The following is a 17,446-nucleotide window of genomic DNA, read 5'->3' as shown; positions in this document are numbered from 1 at the left end:
CCTCCTGCCCTTGATCCCCACGTCCATTCCGCGTGGGCTCAGTGCACGCCTTACACGCCCTACGCCCCTTCACACTGATTGAGCCTCGTTTTGTGTTTTGGTCCAGAATAAGGTGCGCACAGGAAAGGTTCCACTTGCTGTTGGGGTGGTGTGGGGGGGACGTTTCATCGTCTGTCAGGTCAACTTGTTGACAGCGTTCGAGCCTTCCGGTCCTTTGCCGGTTTTCCGTCTGCTGGTCCCTGACGTCTGAGCGCGTCTCTGGTGGAGCGGCTTCCCCGCGGGCAGCAGAGTCGGGTCTCGCGCTGTCACACGGTCCGACAGGCTCCGTCCCTTAACCGGGTGGTCGGGCCGTTCCAGTTTAGTGCGATTAACAGGGTCAGGTTTCAGGTCGTCACCCGGCCGTGGGGTCTCCTTTGTGTCACGTGTGCCTCGCCCTGTGCTCCTCCGTCCTTTTACCTCCTTCCTGGCACCGGCGGGTCCAGCTCGGCCGTTGCTCCGGGGTTTCGGACGTCACGCCGCTGCACGCGGAGCGTAAGGGTCCTTCCCGCTGCCGCCGCCACGCGTCTCGTGCTTACACGTGTTGGAAACCCGACGACACAGCGTTCTGATTTTCGTTTCAATCACCAATTTCCTTTCAAAGAGGCTTAAATCGCAAGCGAAGCCTCGGCGGTCGCCCGTGCTGACGAGCGTCCTACGCTCTCGTCGCCGGCCCCGTGCCGCGGCGGGCTGGGCCGGGCCCGTGCGGAGCTGAGGCCGCCCGCGGCTTCGGCGGGCGCTCTGCCGGGGCCTCGCGGACACGGCCTCGTTACCATCTCCCTCCCGTCGCTCCGGACCCCTGTTCTGCGTTTAGGGTCTCCTTCGAGCCGCAGTTCCGAAGCACCCATTATGCCGCGTCCTGGTACATTCCGCGTCACGGTTCTCGGGCTTGGGGTTCACTGGGCTTCCTGGGTCTGTCGGTGGAGAGCCGTTTCCATCACATTTGGAAGAATCTCCGCCGTTACGTCTCCGGACGCCTGTGCCCGCCCCGGCTGCCCGTCCTGGCCGCAGTCACAGCTGCTCATGCACGTGCCACGGCTCGGCGCACGGGCTCTGCCGACTTCGGCTTTTCTCTCCCTCGAGTTCCTCTCCCTCCCGTTTCTCAGCCTCCGCCGTGTCCGCCGCGGGCCCCGCCTGCGAATTCCTCATCACACGCTGCAGGCTCCATCCTCCAAGGCCGCGTGCGGCCTCCTCCTCACGCCGCAGCACGCGGGCGCCGCCGCGGTCACCGTTTTAACGCCCTTGGCCTCCACCGCACTCCGGGTTCTCTCGCCTTCCGCGTGGCCGACGTCTGGCTGTCTGCGAGACCCCGTGCGAGCCGCCGTGCTGTGCTGGGCTCGGGGCGGCTCCTGCACGTTTCTGACACCTCGCCCAGGGCCAGTGGTCCCCTGAGACAGGGCCCTCCGCCTGCCCAGGGCTCCGGGGACCGTGAGGCTGTCCGGCCAGCCAGTGGGGGCAACAGGCGCTGACCAGCCCTGGGTGAGCGCCGGACAGTCCCACGTCGGCGATGTTTCCCGGCCCGGGCAGGGCCCTCCCGGAACGTGCCGCTTGGTCCCCGGGTGGGCACAGGCCAGCCCCCGCACACTCTGCAGCCGCCCATCTGGTCCCATCCTATGGGGCACAGAGACGCGCTCTCCCCGGCCCCCAGCCGCACCCCCCGACGCAGGCCCTCCTGGCCTTCCTGGGTCCCCCAGGCGGCCGCGGGCAGGGTGGACAGCGGGCGGCCCGTGCCTCGGTTGCCGGACAGAAGCAGGGCGCCCGGGGCCCACACTTACGTCCTGAAGCGGCAGGAAGCCCTGGACACGCTGGCACAGCTTCTCCAGCTCCGCCATGGAGCTCTGGGCCAGGTCGTGGGCCTCCAGGTACCATGCCGCCCTGCGCTCCTCGGCCGGCTCGCTCTGGGCCCACAACCTGCAGGGGCCGAGAACAGGGCTGGCAGCGCCCACGGGCACTCACGCCGTTTCCGCCGCACACCCCGCCTGCAAGACGCTCCGTACTACACGCACCGCGCATGCCAACCCCGTCGGCTGCCAGGAGCTGCCCCCACGCAGTCCAGCGCCTCCGTCGGCCGGTTTCCTGCGGCGCCAGCACATGCCCTCTGCCATCCACCACCGCTGTGGTCACCCCCCCAAGGGCCCAGGTCGCTGTCCCTCAGAGTTCACACGGGACCTGCTTGCTGGGCTCTGAAACGCTGGGCATCACCAGGCATGTGGGTGGCCCAGGGCAGAGGGGGCTCGGGCCAGCCCCGCCCTCCTGAGACTGGAGCCCGCGGGAGCAGGTGTGGGGTGTGCGGGGTGACGTGCCTGTGTGTGTGATACGCTGCAAACGTGCGAGGTGGCTGATGTGCGTGTGTGACACACGTGTGAACGCTGAGGGTGGCGTGTGTGGTGGCTGAGGCCCATGAGTGCGGGGTGCTGGGGACTGCTGCCCCCGGGCTGGGGGTGTGGGGGGCGTGTCCGTATGTTCATGGACACTGAGCAGGTGGGACGCCGCGGTGGCGGGAGGAAGTGAGTGACAAGCTTCACTGACAGACGCCCCAGGGAGCCACAGACCCCGGTGCAGGTGTCCCCAAGGGATGTGCAGGTGGCCACAGGGCTGGGACAGCAGGAGGCCCTCTCAGGGCCCGATGACGGGGGAGAGCTGGCCACGTGGGGGGCGGGAGAGGGGCCCGTGGCCCCCAGCAGGGCCGAGCGGGGCTGACGTGGCAGGGGGACGCGGGAGGGCCGGTGGCTGTCCCCGCACACCCGGGAGGGGCCGTCCCCCTGGCGGGCGGCCCAGCGGCAGGACTGGTCACCTCTTTATCTTCGCACGTTCCAGTCTGACGTCCGCACAGCTCTCTCCGCAGCCGTAGCTGGCGAACTTCTCCTCCAGCTCCAGCAGGCGGCCGTCCATCTCGCTCAGCAGCGCCGCGCCGTAGGGGAGCCCCCGGTCAGCCGACTCCTGGGCCAGCTGCACCTGGAGGCTCAAGCACCTGCCGGGGAGCGGGCTCCGCTTAGGCTCCGCTAACCACGCGGCCGGACCTCCGGGACGACACCCACCACCCACGCGGCCACCCGTGCCTGCAGCTTGCAGCCGTGACGCCAGAAGCGACGCTGTCAGGACCGTCTCTCGAAGACCAGGACTCCGAGGCCGCGCTCGCCGCTGGCAACGGCACAGGTGGAAAGGCACGGCCCCCCGCCCCGGCACCCACCCACATTCACACCGACTCTCCCAAATGACTGGAAGGTGGGGACTCAGTGGCCAACCCAGGTCGGGAGAGAGGCATGACCAGCCCCCTGGCCAACAGGAGAACTTGACAAAGAAGCAGCGGAAAATAGAAAAACCAAAATGAAACAATCTCTGTGGAGCTAACGAAACAAAAGCCGCTTCTCTGAAAAGGTCCGTTAAACGGTAAAATCCGCAGCTCTGATCTCGAGGGGGGACTACGCGGACCAGCCACGTGGGGACAGACCTCAGATGCAGCCTCTGTGAAAGCCACGAGGAAGGCCGTGGCCGTTTACGCTGACGGCCAAAGCCGGGGGACACCACGCGCTAGGGAACACAGACCACCCGCACGATCGCTCCAAAACGAGGCCGAATCCGATATAGACGGATGGCCGTGTAGGACAGCGCTGCTGTTCCAAGCACTGCCCAGACAGGCGGGGACCCCCGGAGCTGCCCGCAGACGCATGCGTGGCTGGGGACAGCAGCCGAGCACGGGCCCAGCTCGGCCAAGTGGCCGCGGCCTCAATGGCCCCTCACCTGCCCGGCACAGCCTGTCCTGGGAGGGCCCCCAAGAAACCGCTGCCGTGCTTGGTGGGAGACAAGGGGTTCCCTGGGAAGTGGGGGCCATGACAAGGCCACCTGCACCGCAGTCCCAGGAGGAGGCAGACTGGACAGGAGACGCTGCCCCAGAGCACATGGCCTGAGGCGAGGCTCCGACCGTCCCGAAGCCGCCCTCCCGAGTGGCCACGACGTGCTGTTCCTCAGAGAGGGTCTGAGGGTGCATGGGACCGCTAGGGTTTTCTGCAGCTGGGAGAAGGGCGTGGCCACGCAGCCCTCGTCACGTGATTCCGGGGACTTCCCAGGCCTGACAAAGGCCACAAAAATGAACGGCGGAGAGAGAGCAGGGGCCCCGGCCCCGAGTGACCGGCGGCTCTTACGGCCTCACCTGGTTTCTAGGTCTGCGGTCATGAACTCCAGCACGGGCGCGCGGTTGGGCCTTTCCCTCTTGAGCACGGTGAAGGTCTCCATGAGCTTCTGAAGCAGTTGGCAGACCTGAGGGTGGCCGTGCTCCGGCATGAGCGGGGGCCCGGCCCACGGCCCCCCACCCGGCCGGCCCGGCGCCCGCCGCTCACCAGCTCTACCCCTCCGTCTATCCCCAGCGACAGCAGCGTGTCCGCCAGCGTCAGGCTGGAGCGGTACCAGAACTCCTCGCCGCCTCCCAGGCGCTGGGCCTGCTCGACCAGCTTCTTGGCTTGCTCGTAGTTTCCCTCCTTGTTCGCCAGCTGCGCTAGCAGGTGCAGACACTTCGATTCCGCACAGGGGTCATCGAGCTCCTAAGAAAGGTGTATGTATGTGGCCTCGGGATGGGGTGGGGAGGGTGAGCAAGAGGGACGGAGAAGGAGACAGAGAGGAAAGGAGACTGGGGGCAGGGAGGGGAGGGGAGACCCCAAGCCCTGCTCGGGCCCTGCACCCCACGGCAGAGCCGGCTCGGCGGCCGGGCGCACAGCCGCAGCGGGGGCGCCAGCAGCCAGGCTGGAAGGCAGGCCGCTCCGAGGCTTGGCGGAGACCCTAGAGGCCACGGACACGGCAGGCCTGGCCCTGAGGAGCAAGAACGCTTGGGGGGCTGGGCACATCGGCCTCTGGAGGAAGGAGCCCGGCCCCCCAGGCTGTCGCCCGTGCACAGCCCCAAGAGGTCCCGGCTAGGAGCCACAGGGACCCCGGCACGCGGGGCCGGACCGCGGCAGCTGTCGGGAACAGGCCGTCCAGCTCACTGGCTGAGGGGTTCAGACAAGGCAAAGGCAGGACCGGGACACGAGAGAGACTTTCCCCGGGGAACTGGACCTACAGAAGGGGATCAAACAGGCCTCTAGAAGGAGGATCCGAGCGCTGCCTCTGAGCCGACCGGCCCTCTCCACACTGGCGGCATCTCCGCTGCAGCATCGGGGGCCTGGGCGGGGGCCTCACCTGGAAGGCCTGGTATGCCTCCGACAGCAGCAGCCTCGCGGGCTGGTACAGGTCCATCTGGAGCAGGACCTCCGCTTTGAGGGTCCACAGCTGGGGAAGGGACGTGCCATCCAGGCCTCTTCCGGTCTCTCCGTTTGTCTGCATGATCTGTGGGAGGCCGCGGCCTGTGCCACCTGCGACGCTGGGGCCGGCGGCTCCTCTGGCAGAGTCCGTGGGGTGCTGCACTGTCCTCTGCGACCCCCGCCCCCCGGGCCGTGTCCACGCCGAGTGCCTGCAGCCCGGGCGTCCTCCCCCGACACCTGTCTCCTGCCCGCTCACCAGCTGAGCGGGGGGGGCGGTCTGGCCCCTGACTCCCCCCACCCCGTGCCCCACGACCCGACTCACTGCTCCCTGTGCCCTCGCCTGTCCGGGCAGCACCCGACCAGCGCGGGTAGGCCACTGAGCTCTCGTAGCTCAGCAAGACGCACGAGGAACCCCGCAGTACGGGATGCGGACCGCACCCTGCGTCTGTCCTGCGGGAGGGGCTCGCACGCCCCCAGGTCCAGGCTGCCGTCCCCCAACCACGCCTGCGAAGTGCTGGCTGTGGGGCTCGCAACAGAGCCCCAAGTGTGGCTCTCCCGTGGGGACAGCGCCCACTGACTCCAGACACTGGCAGTTGGGCGGGTCCTGGCCAAAGCGGCCCCACTGTGTGGAGGGAGGGCCGGAGAGCGAGCGGGCCGATGGCCACTTCCGGGGACCCTCTGTGCCCCCCCAGCTGGCTTCTCTGCCCCGCTAAGCAGGCCCCTGGGGACCTCAGGCCCGCAGCGAGGGGACGCAGTCCGCCAGTCCTTGGTTTTCCCAAGAATCCCGACACAGGCTCTGGACATGGCCCAGCTCAGTGGCTCCGGCTGCAACCCGCCCCCGCCCCACACCGGGCCAGAGACCAAGGCACTTCGGGTGGAGCAGGGGTACCTTGTCCTTTGCCACAAGGGGCTTCGTCTCTGCTGGCTGGACGGTGCTTCGGGGACGGTCCAGCGCTGGCAGACTTCCTTCTAAGAGCGGTTCCCTATTCTTCTCCTTTCTCAAGGCAATTTCTTTCCTGCAGCTAACACAAGGGAGACAAGCAATGCGGTGAAGAAACATAACAGCCAGAAAACACCTGCAAACGTTCAATTTCACAAGTGGTCAAAGAACTACAAATTAAAGGAGCTCCCCGAGACCACTGCGCACTCACATTTACAAAGGTCAAAATGCGCTCACGACTTGGCTGAGCACACGGCCCCCAAATGCACGCTTCCAGCCCGTTTTCCCTCCCAGACGGCAAGCGCGTGCGCCGGCCACGGATGTGACACCTGCCCTGACGTTTACGTCGGGTCTGGACCAGGGTTCCTCCCCGTCCGCAAAGGCCAGGCCGAGGGGAAGCCACCGCTGCCTCCCAGACGTCTGCGTGCACCTTCCCTCGCCTCCGCCTCCCCACCCGGACCCCGCCAGTGCTCGGTCCTGCGTCCCCCACTGCCATGGCCCCAGCCCGGCGGTGCCCGCACACTGGAGGGGTCAGTAATCACCTGCACCCCAGCCCCTGACGCCCATGCACTGGCCTCTGGGCCAGGGTGCTCCCCACACCCCGCTGTGCAGGCGTAGTGAGACAGGGGCCTGGGGCTTGAAGGGACACGGCTCCCCTGCCCCGCATGCCCTCATCTGTGCTGTCACAGGAGGGTCAGCAGCCAGGAGGAAGCTGTGGCCACGCCGAGCGCACCTGGCCTGCTCCGTCTCGCCGATGTAGGCCTGGCCTACCGCCTCCTCGTGCAGAGCCGCCGCCTCCCGCAGCTTCAGGTCGGAGCAGACCAGGGCGAGTCTGGGGGTGACACAGAGCGTCAGGCTGTCATGCAGAACGCAGCAGGCCAGAGTCTGCACTGCGCTTACTGCACTTGAGAAAAATAGATGAACAAAAGAGTGTATAATTGGACATTGTGAATAATTTTTAAAGCTAAGCAAAAATAGTAGGGAAACATAACTGGTGGCCCTATTAAATTTCCAGGAGGAAACACCGCAGCGTCCACTCCATACTCGACTCAGGGCACGTCAGGCTCAGGGCCACCTCGAGGGACAGACGGCCGGGGACTCTGACCGCCAGGCGCGCTTCGAGCAGAGAAGTACAGCTGACCTACACGACACTAGCTTCAGGTGTGCAACACGGTGACTTGCCGTCTATGTACCTATGATGCAACCAGCTCGCCACGTCTCGTAACTACCTGTCACCGTGCGAGCAATGACAACGTAATTGTCCCCGTGGTGCTTATTTGGAAAGGGTCTGACACTTCCAGAGACATGCACAGATACGATGGACTCGGTCCCCCGGACACAAAGCAGCCGCACTGACCGGAGGTGGTAGAGGTCCTCCAGGGTCCTGCTGCCCACCACGCAGGCCGAGATCAGCACGCCCAGCTGCAGGACCGGGATGGTGAACTGGCACAGGGACATCTTCCGCAGGGCCGTGACCAGCTGGTCCAGGTAGTACAAAGTGTACATCTGCACGACGACAACGCACACGGTCAAGGGGGCGGGGGCTGGCCGCCAGCTCCCGGGCTCTCCTCAAAGAGCCCCGTCCTTCCGCCTGGCACACAGCTGGCGTCCCACTAGCGTCTGCCCAACGAAGGGACCAACGGGTGCCCCGCCTCCTCTCCTTCGTTAGGAGCTTTCATTTTGTCACGTGCAATCACCTACGATCCCCGCATTTAAGCACGAAGACTCGCACACGAAACCACGCATCGCGCAGGGCGCACCGAGACAAGAGGCCTCAACCGTGACAGCCACGAGCCGGAGACCGCCCCAGTGTCCTCCGGCCGTCGAGTGGACAGTCGGTCATGCAATGCGCTAACGCGGCGATGGAGACAAACCGCAGAGCCGCGGACGAGCGCCGCGTGAAGCAGCAAACGCGTGACGTCACACGCCGATGGCGAGAGCCGGTGCACTCAGGGCCGGCTGCAAAGCCATCAGGGGTACCCACCCCCGGCACCCGTGCACGCGACCGTGCGTGGCAAAAAGGACCCTGCAGGTGTGACGAGGGTGAGGTCCTGAGCTGGGCAGACGGCTGTGCAGTGCCCAGGCGGCCCCTGCACACGACGACGTGGGCCTCGGCAGGGGAGGCAGCGAGACGTGTGACGGAGAAGGAAGGGGCCATGTAGGGTATGCGGCCACACGCCCAGGAGCACCTGGGGCCCCGCGGCTGGAGGAGGCAGAGGGAGCGTGGCCCCGCTGACACCTGGGCCTGGCCCAGGGGCTCCGACGCTGGACGCGTGGCCTCCGGAACCGTGGGCATGAACTTGGCTACTTGAACCACCCAGCGTGCGGCCATGGACCGTTAAGACACACTGGTTTTCACCGCTAGGGGCGTCCCTTGGGTGTCGAATGCCTGAGCAGAGGGGCGTGTTTCTTACAGACATTGCGGTTGCTGGGGAGAGAGCACACGGGGGGGCTGGGAGGGGCTTGGAGCGTGTCCTGGGCTGACGGTGACACAGAGATGTCCCCTTAACACGCCACCCAGCTTAACTGTTCACGTGCTTCTCCCGGACACAGTTCGTAGCACAGCGTGCTGGCTGTGGCTACACGTCGAGGAGGCAGGACAGCAGGAACTGGCCAGCTACCCGGGCTGGGGTGACCCGGGCTCACTCACCGGCCTCTGAATGCTGGATGGGTTGACGGTGGAGTCACTCGTATCCTGTGAGAACACAGCTGCCGCCTCCTCAGGGCACGAGTACACAGCCCACTGCTCCACGCTCCCCGGTAAGCCCAGCTCCGTGACGGGCGCTGCGGGCTGGCTCTGCACAGCGGGCGAACGCGGGACCTGCTTTCACAAGTGCAGTGGAGAGGTCCGGGTGGCCCGCTGGAGCGGACGGGTCGGGGGCCTGTCTGCGCTCCCCCGGGCCCCGTGGCTGCACGGGGCCACGTCCGACGCACGCTCTGACCTCACCTCCCAGGGAGTGTGACCTGCAGAGCCAGAGTCCCGGGGGACGCCAGGCCACGCCCCGCACCCCCGTCTGAGCTCCGGGGCTGGGCGGAGAGCACCACCGGCAGACGGCTGCGGGCGCACAGCCACATGGACACGTAGGTCCTGGGGGTGAGCGGGAACCTCGCTGCCCCGCCCCGCCCCGCCCCGCGGGGGGAGATGGGGCCCGTGTGCCTCCGGGAGAGGCCGGCTACCTGCTTCGGCTCCTCGTCCTTCCCTCCGGCCTTGTCCTTCCGTCTGGCCTCGTCCTTCCCTCCGGCCTTGTCCTTCCGTCCGGCCTTGTCCTTCCCTCCGGCCTTGTCCTTCCTTCTCTCCTTGTCCTTTTTAGGCAGCAACAGGTTGGAACTAGCGGCTGCCGTAACCCCGCTTTCCGAGAGGGACTTCTCTGCTGTTGACAAAGACACCTGGGACAACGGAACATGCGGCACTAAGACAGACCCCCCGCCCCCCACAGGCTCAGCCCTGAGGGCAGGTGGCTGACCCCAAGGCTCAGAGCAGCCTGGCGTCCACCCGTTTGCCCTGGGCCGGCGTGCAGAGGTGGCTGCAGCGTCTGTGACGGGCGGGTCACCGGCTGGTCCTCCTCTGCACACAGGACACCGCACAGGCGGGGACACAGGGTGGGGCTGGCCCTCCAAGAGGCCTGTGAGGTGGCTCATTGTCTCTACTGAAGAATGCACTTAAACGACTTTCCGCAGTCCTGGTCCTCCCGAAAGGACCTTAAATGACTCGTGGGGCGAGAACATGGGGTCGAGTCCCCCCCCGCCAAAGGTGACACACCCCTGCTGTCCTGGCACATTCCTGGGGGCAAACTTGCCCTCAGAAGAAAGGGCAGTCCTGACAGACACTCTCCTGCTGGCGGCACTGCCTGCACAAGGTCCCCAAGAAGAGAAGCCACCAACAGCTCCCCAGGGGCCCCTGTAGAGGTGGTATAGAGGGGGCAACAAAGAGACCATGCAGTGGAGTGGGATAGAAGATTCTGGAAGCCCAAGAGCAGAACTGCCAATGGTCAAGAAAATACAGGCTTTGACCAACTGTCTTTTCCACATGCAGCGATGGGGGCAGGTAACCTTGGCAGGCCGGTTAGGGTGGCAGGAGAACAGGAAATCGGAGAGGGGACGGGGCAGGGGGCGGGGTGGTCGTGGGGAGGGCCGGGTTGTTGGACGTGGACGGACAGGAAGGAAATGGCGAGGGCCGAGGGCTGTGAGGCTGCCGTGGGGAAGCCTTCAGGGCGTCCTCGGAGGCCACGACCCCGCCCCCGGCCTCACCTGCCAGATGCGCTTCAGGAGCGTGTAGGCCACGAGGCAGTGCTCCTCACAGGCGGGGCTCGGCGGCACCATCAGGGCCAGCAGGATGTGGGCGCGGGCCAGCGCCTCCAGCTGCCGCACGTTTCGCAGCTTCTCCAAGGAGACCGTCCCCGCGTCCTCGGGCTTGGGGCTCTCCGGGGGCGCCTGCGTGGGCGGGGGCTCCCCTGCGGGACGGGCGCCTGCGTGGGCGGGGGCTCCCCGAGGCCCTGAGCAACAGGCTTGGCCACGCCCTCTCCACCTCGTCCCAGATGCTCGGCCACAGGGCAGCTGCCCGCTCAGTGCCCGTGGCCTCGGGGAGGGGCGCCAGCCGTGCTGCGGCCGAGGTGGCTGTAGGGACGGTGCCCCAGAGCTTCCCCGTGGGGTCGTGTGCTGGGGTGCTGTGGCCACGCCCCGGAGTGCGAGCAAAGGGGGTTGGCTGGCCTCCTGGGCTCTGGGGTCTCCTCGTGGGGGCGGGAGTGAGGGACCCTCCCTGCACAGGCCACCCGGTGGCTGGTCAGAGCTGGACGTCCGCGCTCGCCCCTTCCTGGCCGAGTCCTGCAGCCCGGGAGGGGCCTCCTCGGTGCCAGAAGAGGCTCCGGCAGGGCTGGCCCGGGCCTCTCTGGGTCCAGAGCGCCAGCCCCGTGGGGCGACCCCTCTGGGCGAGCCCGCTCGTGGGGAGTGGGACCAGGACCGGAGCCCAGCCGGCCTTCCCTCTGAAAGGCCAGCAGTCACCTTGGCCCTCGGTGGGGGCAGTCTCCACCACCACCCCCACGCCCCCCCCACCCCCCCCGGGTTGTGGGGGCAGGGCATGCAGTCCCCGCCCTGCCTGAGGCCCTGGGGACTAGGCCAGCTCGGTGCCAGCTCTAGAAACACCGGTCTGCTCCAGCTCTGCAGAGTCTCCCGTTTCCTTCAGCCAGGTGGACTCCTGGCGGGTGTCCGTGGTCCCCACAGAGCGTGGCTCGTGTTCTTGGGGCCACCTCTTGGTCCCCCAGCCCAGACCGGCAGAGGTCAGTCCACTCAGAATGCGGGCCCCAGGGCGGGTCCTCAGCCTGCTGGCTGTCAGCACCCCTGAGAGCTCCTCAGCCCTGGGGGCGCCCAGCCCTGCTCGTGGGGCACCCTTGGGCCTAAGCCCCCAGGATCCCGGCTCCCCACTCAGCAACACCCCACCCAGCAAAACCCCTTGCAGCCAAGCCAAACACCTCGGTGGCCTCCACTCACCGTTGGGGCTGCAGGGATCAGGGGGTCCTCTGGCGTGAGCCTGAGGCCACCTCAGCCCAGAACTCCCTCGGGGCGGAGGGGCGGCTGCCACAGGCCATGCGCTGAGAGAGCACCCTCCCTTGACCGCCAACCCTCCCTGGACCTGAGTGCATGTGTCAGCTAAGGGCCATCAGTGCCTAGGAGCCAGCGGCGGGGGGCGCTGCCCGTCCCCAGCTGCATCACCTCACCTGCTGGCTCAGGTGTGTCCTTGGCAGGTTTCATCCCCAGCAAGATGTCGATTGCCCAGTTCAGGTGGAAGGTCACGTCTTCGATGGGGAACTGCCTGTGGTACAGCCACTCGCTGAATTCCATGATGTAGTCGACCTTCTGCCACTCGCTCTCTGGCTTCTGCGGGGCAGACGGGACAGGGTGGTGGGGACCAGCCAGCCCCCGAGCCCGAGAACTGCAGACCCCACCCGACGACACATAAGTGAGTGCGTGAGCTCCCTCTAGAAGCAGGCGGGTGCATTTCCACCCCGCAGTCATCAGAACGAGCCCCCGCAAGTGGGACTTCTTCCGCTGTCTGGGCTCGTCAGGACCCCCAGGTGTGGATGAAGCGTTTGTACACAGCGAACGGGCAGGGAGACCAAAGCCCAGCAGTCTTCATGGGCCTTCTGCTCCCTCGTGGACCCCACCAGCCCTGCCCAGCCCCTCACAGACCCTGCATGTCCCGCCTACCGCCCAGAGCAGGCTCCCTGGCTCACTCCATCCCTGCGTGGGTTCCCTGGGCCCATAGAGAAATGTGTGTGTGAGCCTTCATTGGGTCGGTTCTGAGGGTAACCGAGCTCTGGACAGCAGGGAGCATGCGGCTGGGTCCTGCGTGCAGCCCCAGAGCCCCGTCCGCGCCTGGCCTGGTCAGTGAGTGCTGCACAGAGGGACGAAGCCGCGGCCGTGCTCCCAGCCCTCACAGAGTCGGGGAGCCCTGCGGGGGACATCCCCGCCCTCCACCCACACCCCACACACATCACCCTGCACCTTGCGCCTCGGGGAAACGGCGGGGGGGCGGAGAGCCAGGAGGAGGGGGAGGGAGGAGCGGGAGTTTGACTCGGTGGTGCTGGGCTAAGTGCTGGTGAGGTGGCTGCGTGGAACTGGCAGCAGGACACGTGCGGTCACCTGGAGGGACGTCGGGGCTGGAGACTCAGTCATGAGGAAAAGCCAGATGGAGGTGGCATGTGGCCCAGGCCAGTGGCTGAGACTCCCAGGGTGGGGACAAGAGGCGTAGGGGTGACCGTCAGAGACTTAAATGTAAGAGCTGAATAGAAGGAGGCGGCCGTGACTCTGTGACCGCGGGTCACGTGGCAGCTTCCCACACAGACCGCCAGCGACAGGAGGGCCAGGCGAGCCGGCTCCGTCAGAGCCAGGCCGCGGTGCTGCACAGAGCGGCACCACGAAGGGAACAAGCGCTCGAAAGCACAACGCACGGAACGAGAGAAAAAGTCAACAAGTCGTGTATCTGATACGGAACTCACGTCCAGACACGCAACGAAGTCGGCGATGAAGGACAAACGACGATGTTTAAAAAGGAGCATTTCTCTAAGGAGCACACCCCAGTGGCCAACAAGCACGTGAGCAGACGTCTGTCCAGTCACGCCAAGAGGGGACATGTGCAGCCACGGGGATGGCCAGAACCAAAACGGCGGCGGCGACGGCGCGGGCCGGCTGTGGACAGCGACCCTCGCAGCGCTGGAGCGAACGCGGACTGTGGGAGCCGCTGCGGACACATCTGCAGGGTCCTCGGGGCTCAGCACAGAGGCGCGTGTGACCGGAGCCCCCCTCCTGGGGCAGAGCCCCCCTCCTGGGGCAGAGCCCCCCTCCTGGGGCAGAGCCTGACAGAGGTGAGACGACAGGGAGCCGGAGCCCTGCCGCCCGGTGGCCACACGGTGTGCCAGTGGGTCCCGGCGGGACGCGTGACCCACGCGTGTGGCGACGCGGTGTGAGCAGACGGGCCGCGCTCTGCCACGCGAAGCCCAGGGCCCGCGCCGCGTGAGGTGCGTGTACTCGGTGACAATGACCTGCCGCGGTCCCGGCGCACGCGCTCCCGTGCGGCACGTGCCATCGGCGCTCAGCGCGCACGCCGTCCACTGACAGTCGCCTGGCGGCCGGGGCGCACCCGCTCACACGCCTCCCGTGCAGCCCCCCCCCGCCACGTCGCACGCAGCCCCTGCTGCCGACTCGCTCTCGTGCTGCTCTGTAGTGACCGCTGTGCAGGCTGGTGTCCCAGCCGCCCCGGACTGTCCCACACGGCCCCGTGCGCAGCAGCCTGGCCCGTCTCGGCTCCGTCAGTCCCATGTGATGCTCAGGCACGGGCAGAATCACCTAACAAAGCATCTTTCAGGACGGGTCCCCGTCAGTAAGTGGCGCGTGACGTGCACAGACGTTTGCAGCAAGGCTGTTCACAGTCACTGGAAAATGGAAACGACACAAGTGGCCATCGACAGGACGTCGTCAGTACACGCGGCGGAATCTCCCTCAAGAGAGACAAAGTGCCAACGCCACGACACCACGGAGCCCGCGCACCTCAGGCTCAGTGAAAGCGGCCGTCACGAACACACTCCTCATCTGACCCCATCTGCGTGAAACGTCCGCGGACAGACCCGCGGACAGACCCGCGGACAGACCCGCGGACAGGCAGCAGACTGGTGGCTCCCTGGAGCGGGGGTGGGCAGGGCTGTGAGTGCTAAAGTCCCGAGTGTTTTTGGAGGAAGACGAAAAAATGTCCTAACGCTGGCTGCGGTGATGGCTGTGTGACCCTGTGAATTTACTAAAACCCATTTTGTAGCCCTAAGAAACAGCAGAAAGGACCTGGGGTCAGAGCCTTCGCAAGGCGTCCGCTGTGGACTGTCAAGGTGGCCCGACTTGCTCCAGCTGCCGTCTCTGCTGGAGGTGGGGTCCCCAGTGCCGGTGCCAGTGAGGCTGGCGGGGCGATCACCAAGGCTCCCAGGAGCAAGGCGCAGAGCGCCCACAGCCCCGTCGGCGACCCCGGGCTCTGCGCTGACCAGCTGGTACTGACCACACACAGCAAATGGCAGAGCACGTGTTTGGACCCTCCTGACCAGTCTCGTTAACAACCCCTTCCCGAGGGACACCTGACCCCCAGAGCACTCGAAAACGTCACGCAGGACCTGCCCCCCGAGGCATCAGCACGGTGCCTGTCTTGGGGACTCCTTTGGTCCCCACCCCAGAATTCAGGGCTTCTTTGTCCTGAGGAAGTTCCATGCACCGTCTCTTGATCGACGCCCCCTGTCCCCCACCCCTGAGCGTGACATGGCTGCTACACACAAGGGCCTAGTCCCTCCGTGCCAGAAGACGGGCTGCGTGTGCCCTTGACGTGCCGGGCCCCCTCCCGGGGACCGCCTCCCAGCCACTCCCGAGGGTCCCCTCTGTAAGCGGCGGAGGCCGACCTGCAACGCCTGAATGGCGTTGTGGTAGCAGGTGAGCTCCCCGTGCACGCTCTTGGAGTTCAAGGCCAGGCGGTGCCACATGTGTGCCAAGTACTCTTCGCTGTCATCTTTGAACTTCTGGATCTCCATGGTGAAGTTCTGGCCGAGCCTGGCCTTCACGATGACCATGTGTTTGAAAATCAAGCTAGAGAAAAGCAAAAGAGAAATTAATTCTCGAGTCAGTCGATAAAAAGTGTAAGTGTGCCGCGTGCATCCAGAACCAAGCGCTTCTGTTTCCTGCTTACGGAGACAGAACAAAGCCGAGCTCGAGTCCTTGAGTTTTCGGTTATGTCCCTTACACTCATTTTTCAACTTGTGTGTGCGCTTTCGACCCCACCCTTCCTGTGTGGAATCCTCGGTGGGGAAGCGTCGCTGTGGGAGCAGGTAAGTGGGGGGCCCTGCCGTGGGCCTGCTGGGCGGGGCCTGTCCCCGGGGGGTCCTGGTGTCGGGGTCCCCAGGCGGGGCGGGGGGCGGGGACTCACAGGCGGTGTGCGGTCCGCGGCAGCACCTGCACCGCCTCGTCCAGCACCTTGAGGCCGCCCTCCCAGTCCTCCAGGTCGGCGTGGCAGTGGAACAGCACCCCGTAGAGTGCGGCTCGCAGCGCCAGGTCGTCCTCGGCCTCTGTGGGGACAGGGGTCCGGCGTCGGAGGCCGCCGGGGTGGTGTACACGGGGTGGGGCTCCTCCGCCACCCTCCCCCGGGCCCCCGCGCTCTTCTGAGACGGCCACGGACGGCCGCCGGCCGCGGCGCAGAGGTGCCCTGCCCGGCGTGCCTGCCTGCGCGTCACAGAAACGGACCGCTCGGCCGCGAGACCCAGGGCGAGCGTCTCCCCAGAGCTCGCTTCTTCATTTCGAGCGTTTCCCGTTATTCCCATTATTTAAATTACATGTCGTTGAAATTGTGTCTCTTCGATCGCTTCAGGAAATATGCCTTCCACAAAATGTCCACAACGTTCAAGTCTACTTTCTGATTTTTTCCCCAAAATTTGAATCTTAAAGCTACGACACTGTTTAACCTGCGTGATCACTTCAGCGCCAGGCCGGAGGCGGCCGGCCCTCGGCTTCCCCCGCGGGCCGCAGTGGGCCGGCAGCCAGGTCCTCTGCGCTCCGCCCGCTCTGTCCCCGATGGCTGCCGCCTGCCTCCCTCTCTCTCTCTGCGACTTTAATGGTGAGGTTGAGCTCTCGCCGCCTAACCGCGCACGGCCCGTTTCTGTTTTACACCAGCTTCTCTCTCTAATAGGGCTGTGCAGTACTGGAGGGCGGGCGCCTGCCCAGTCACACCCGTCACACCCCCCGCACACTCTGGGGTCGCGGCTTTCACCCAATAATCGTCACTTTTTCTCCTCTAAACGTGGATTCTGACACACGGCTTTGACTGCTCTAAGATCGGCATATTTTAGGAGTGCGTCTGCCTATCTTTAAAGAAGCAAAACATGCTTCGTCTGCCAGGAGAACCTCGAGGCCGGGTTTCGAGGCAGCCACTGCGAGGCCGAGCCTGGTGGCTCTGGGCCCGCTGTGGCCCTGGACAAGGGGAGCACCTGGGCCTCAGCATCCTGCTGTGACAACGGGGCTCTCGTGAAGTCAGCCATGAAAGGCACTCACAGTGCCCGCCCCACGAGCCGAGCGGACATCACCTGCGGCCTCTGGCGTGACTCCGTGGCCTTGACGTGAGGGCACAGAGACCAAAGGCACCGAGCCCCCCCACTCCGCTGACCCGCGGCTCGGCTGCACCTACGAACCTGGGAGGAAGTGCCCGTCGGTCCCTCCGTTCTGGAAGTCGGCCGTCGGCCACTGGTGCAGCAGCTGCACGTCCCCCTTCTCCTGCGGCAGAAGCGAGCGAGACGGATATTGGGAAGCTGCACCGATTCCTTCCCGTTTCGTTTGCCATGTGGCTCAGTATCTAATTCCGGAAATCGCGGCTACGTTTCTCAAATACTAAAGCACAAAAAGCGACGGCGCGTGTCACGCGTAAGAGACGGCTCTCGAGTGCACGGCCCACGACGCGGGCTCGCGGGCTGCACAGACCTGCGGCTTCTCCGCGGCAGAAGCGTCCCGGTCGGCTCCGCAGCTTTAAATCAATGGGACCGAAAGCACATGAGAAAAACATGTGCGACGCAGCAAAAGCAGCGCTCAGAGGGGCGCGCGCCGGCTCACGTCCCCCGCGAGGACGGACCCCCGACCAGGACCCCCACTCTGCCCAGCGCATCCAGCGCCGGCCTGGAAGGTCCGGCCAGAGCCGCTGGACAAGAAAAGGACGGAAAAGGCTCCCAAACCGGAA

The 17,446-nt window shown here is 65.9% G+C and overlaps 1 protein-coding gene across 1 annotated transcript in view; it reads right to left on the bottom strand.

The window, feature by feature from the left end:
- The window catches only part of CFAP46 (cilia and flagella associated protein 46), a 69,205-nt gene that overhangs the window by 20,792 nt on the left and 30,967 nt on the right, over positions 1-17,446 (bottom strand). Inside the window, exons 25-39 of the mRNA XM_039835921.1 lie at positions 16,908-16,989; positions 15,653-15,791; positions 15,132-15,315; positions 11,919-12,078; positions 10,456-10,673; positions 9,385-9,594; positions 8,858-9,004; positions 7,565-7,713; positions 6,941-7,039; positions 6,157-6,289; positions 5,206-5,352; positions 4,374-4,574; positions 4,187-4,293; positions 2,831-3,007; positions 1,236-1,947 (exon numbers count right to left, since the gene is read on the bottom strand). Of these exons, the coding sequence (XP_039691855.1) occupies positions 1,236-1,947; positions 2,831-3,007; positions 4,187-4,293; positions 4,374-4,574; positions 5,206-5,352; positions 6,157-6,289; positions 6,941-7,039; positions 7,565-7,713; positions 8,858-9,004; positions 9,385-9,594; positions 10,456-10,673; positions 11,919-12,078; positions 15,132-15,315; positions 15,653-15,791; positions 16,908-16,989 (2,865 nt within the window). The remainder of the gene's footprint in view (positions 1-1,235; positions 1,948-2,830; positions 3,008-4,186; positions 4,294-4,373; positions 4,575-5,205; positions 5,353-6,156; positions 6,290-6,940; positions 7,040-7,564; positions 7,714-8,857; positions 9,005-9,384; positions 9,595-10,455; positions 10,674-11,918; positions 12,079-15,131; positions 15,316-15,652; positions 15,792-16,907; positions 16,990-17,446) is intronic.

The sequence above is a fragment of the Pteropus medius genome, unplaced genomic scaffold, assembly GCF_902729225.1.
Source record: "Pteropus medius unplaced genomic scaffold, Ma_sr-lr_union100, whole genome shotgun sequence".
NCBI classification, from domain to species: domain Eukaryota; kingdom Metazoa; phylum Chordata; class Mammalia; order Chiroptera; family Pteropodidae; genus Pteropus; species Pteropus medius.
This window is presented reverse-complemented; position numbering and strand designations above follow the sequence as displayed.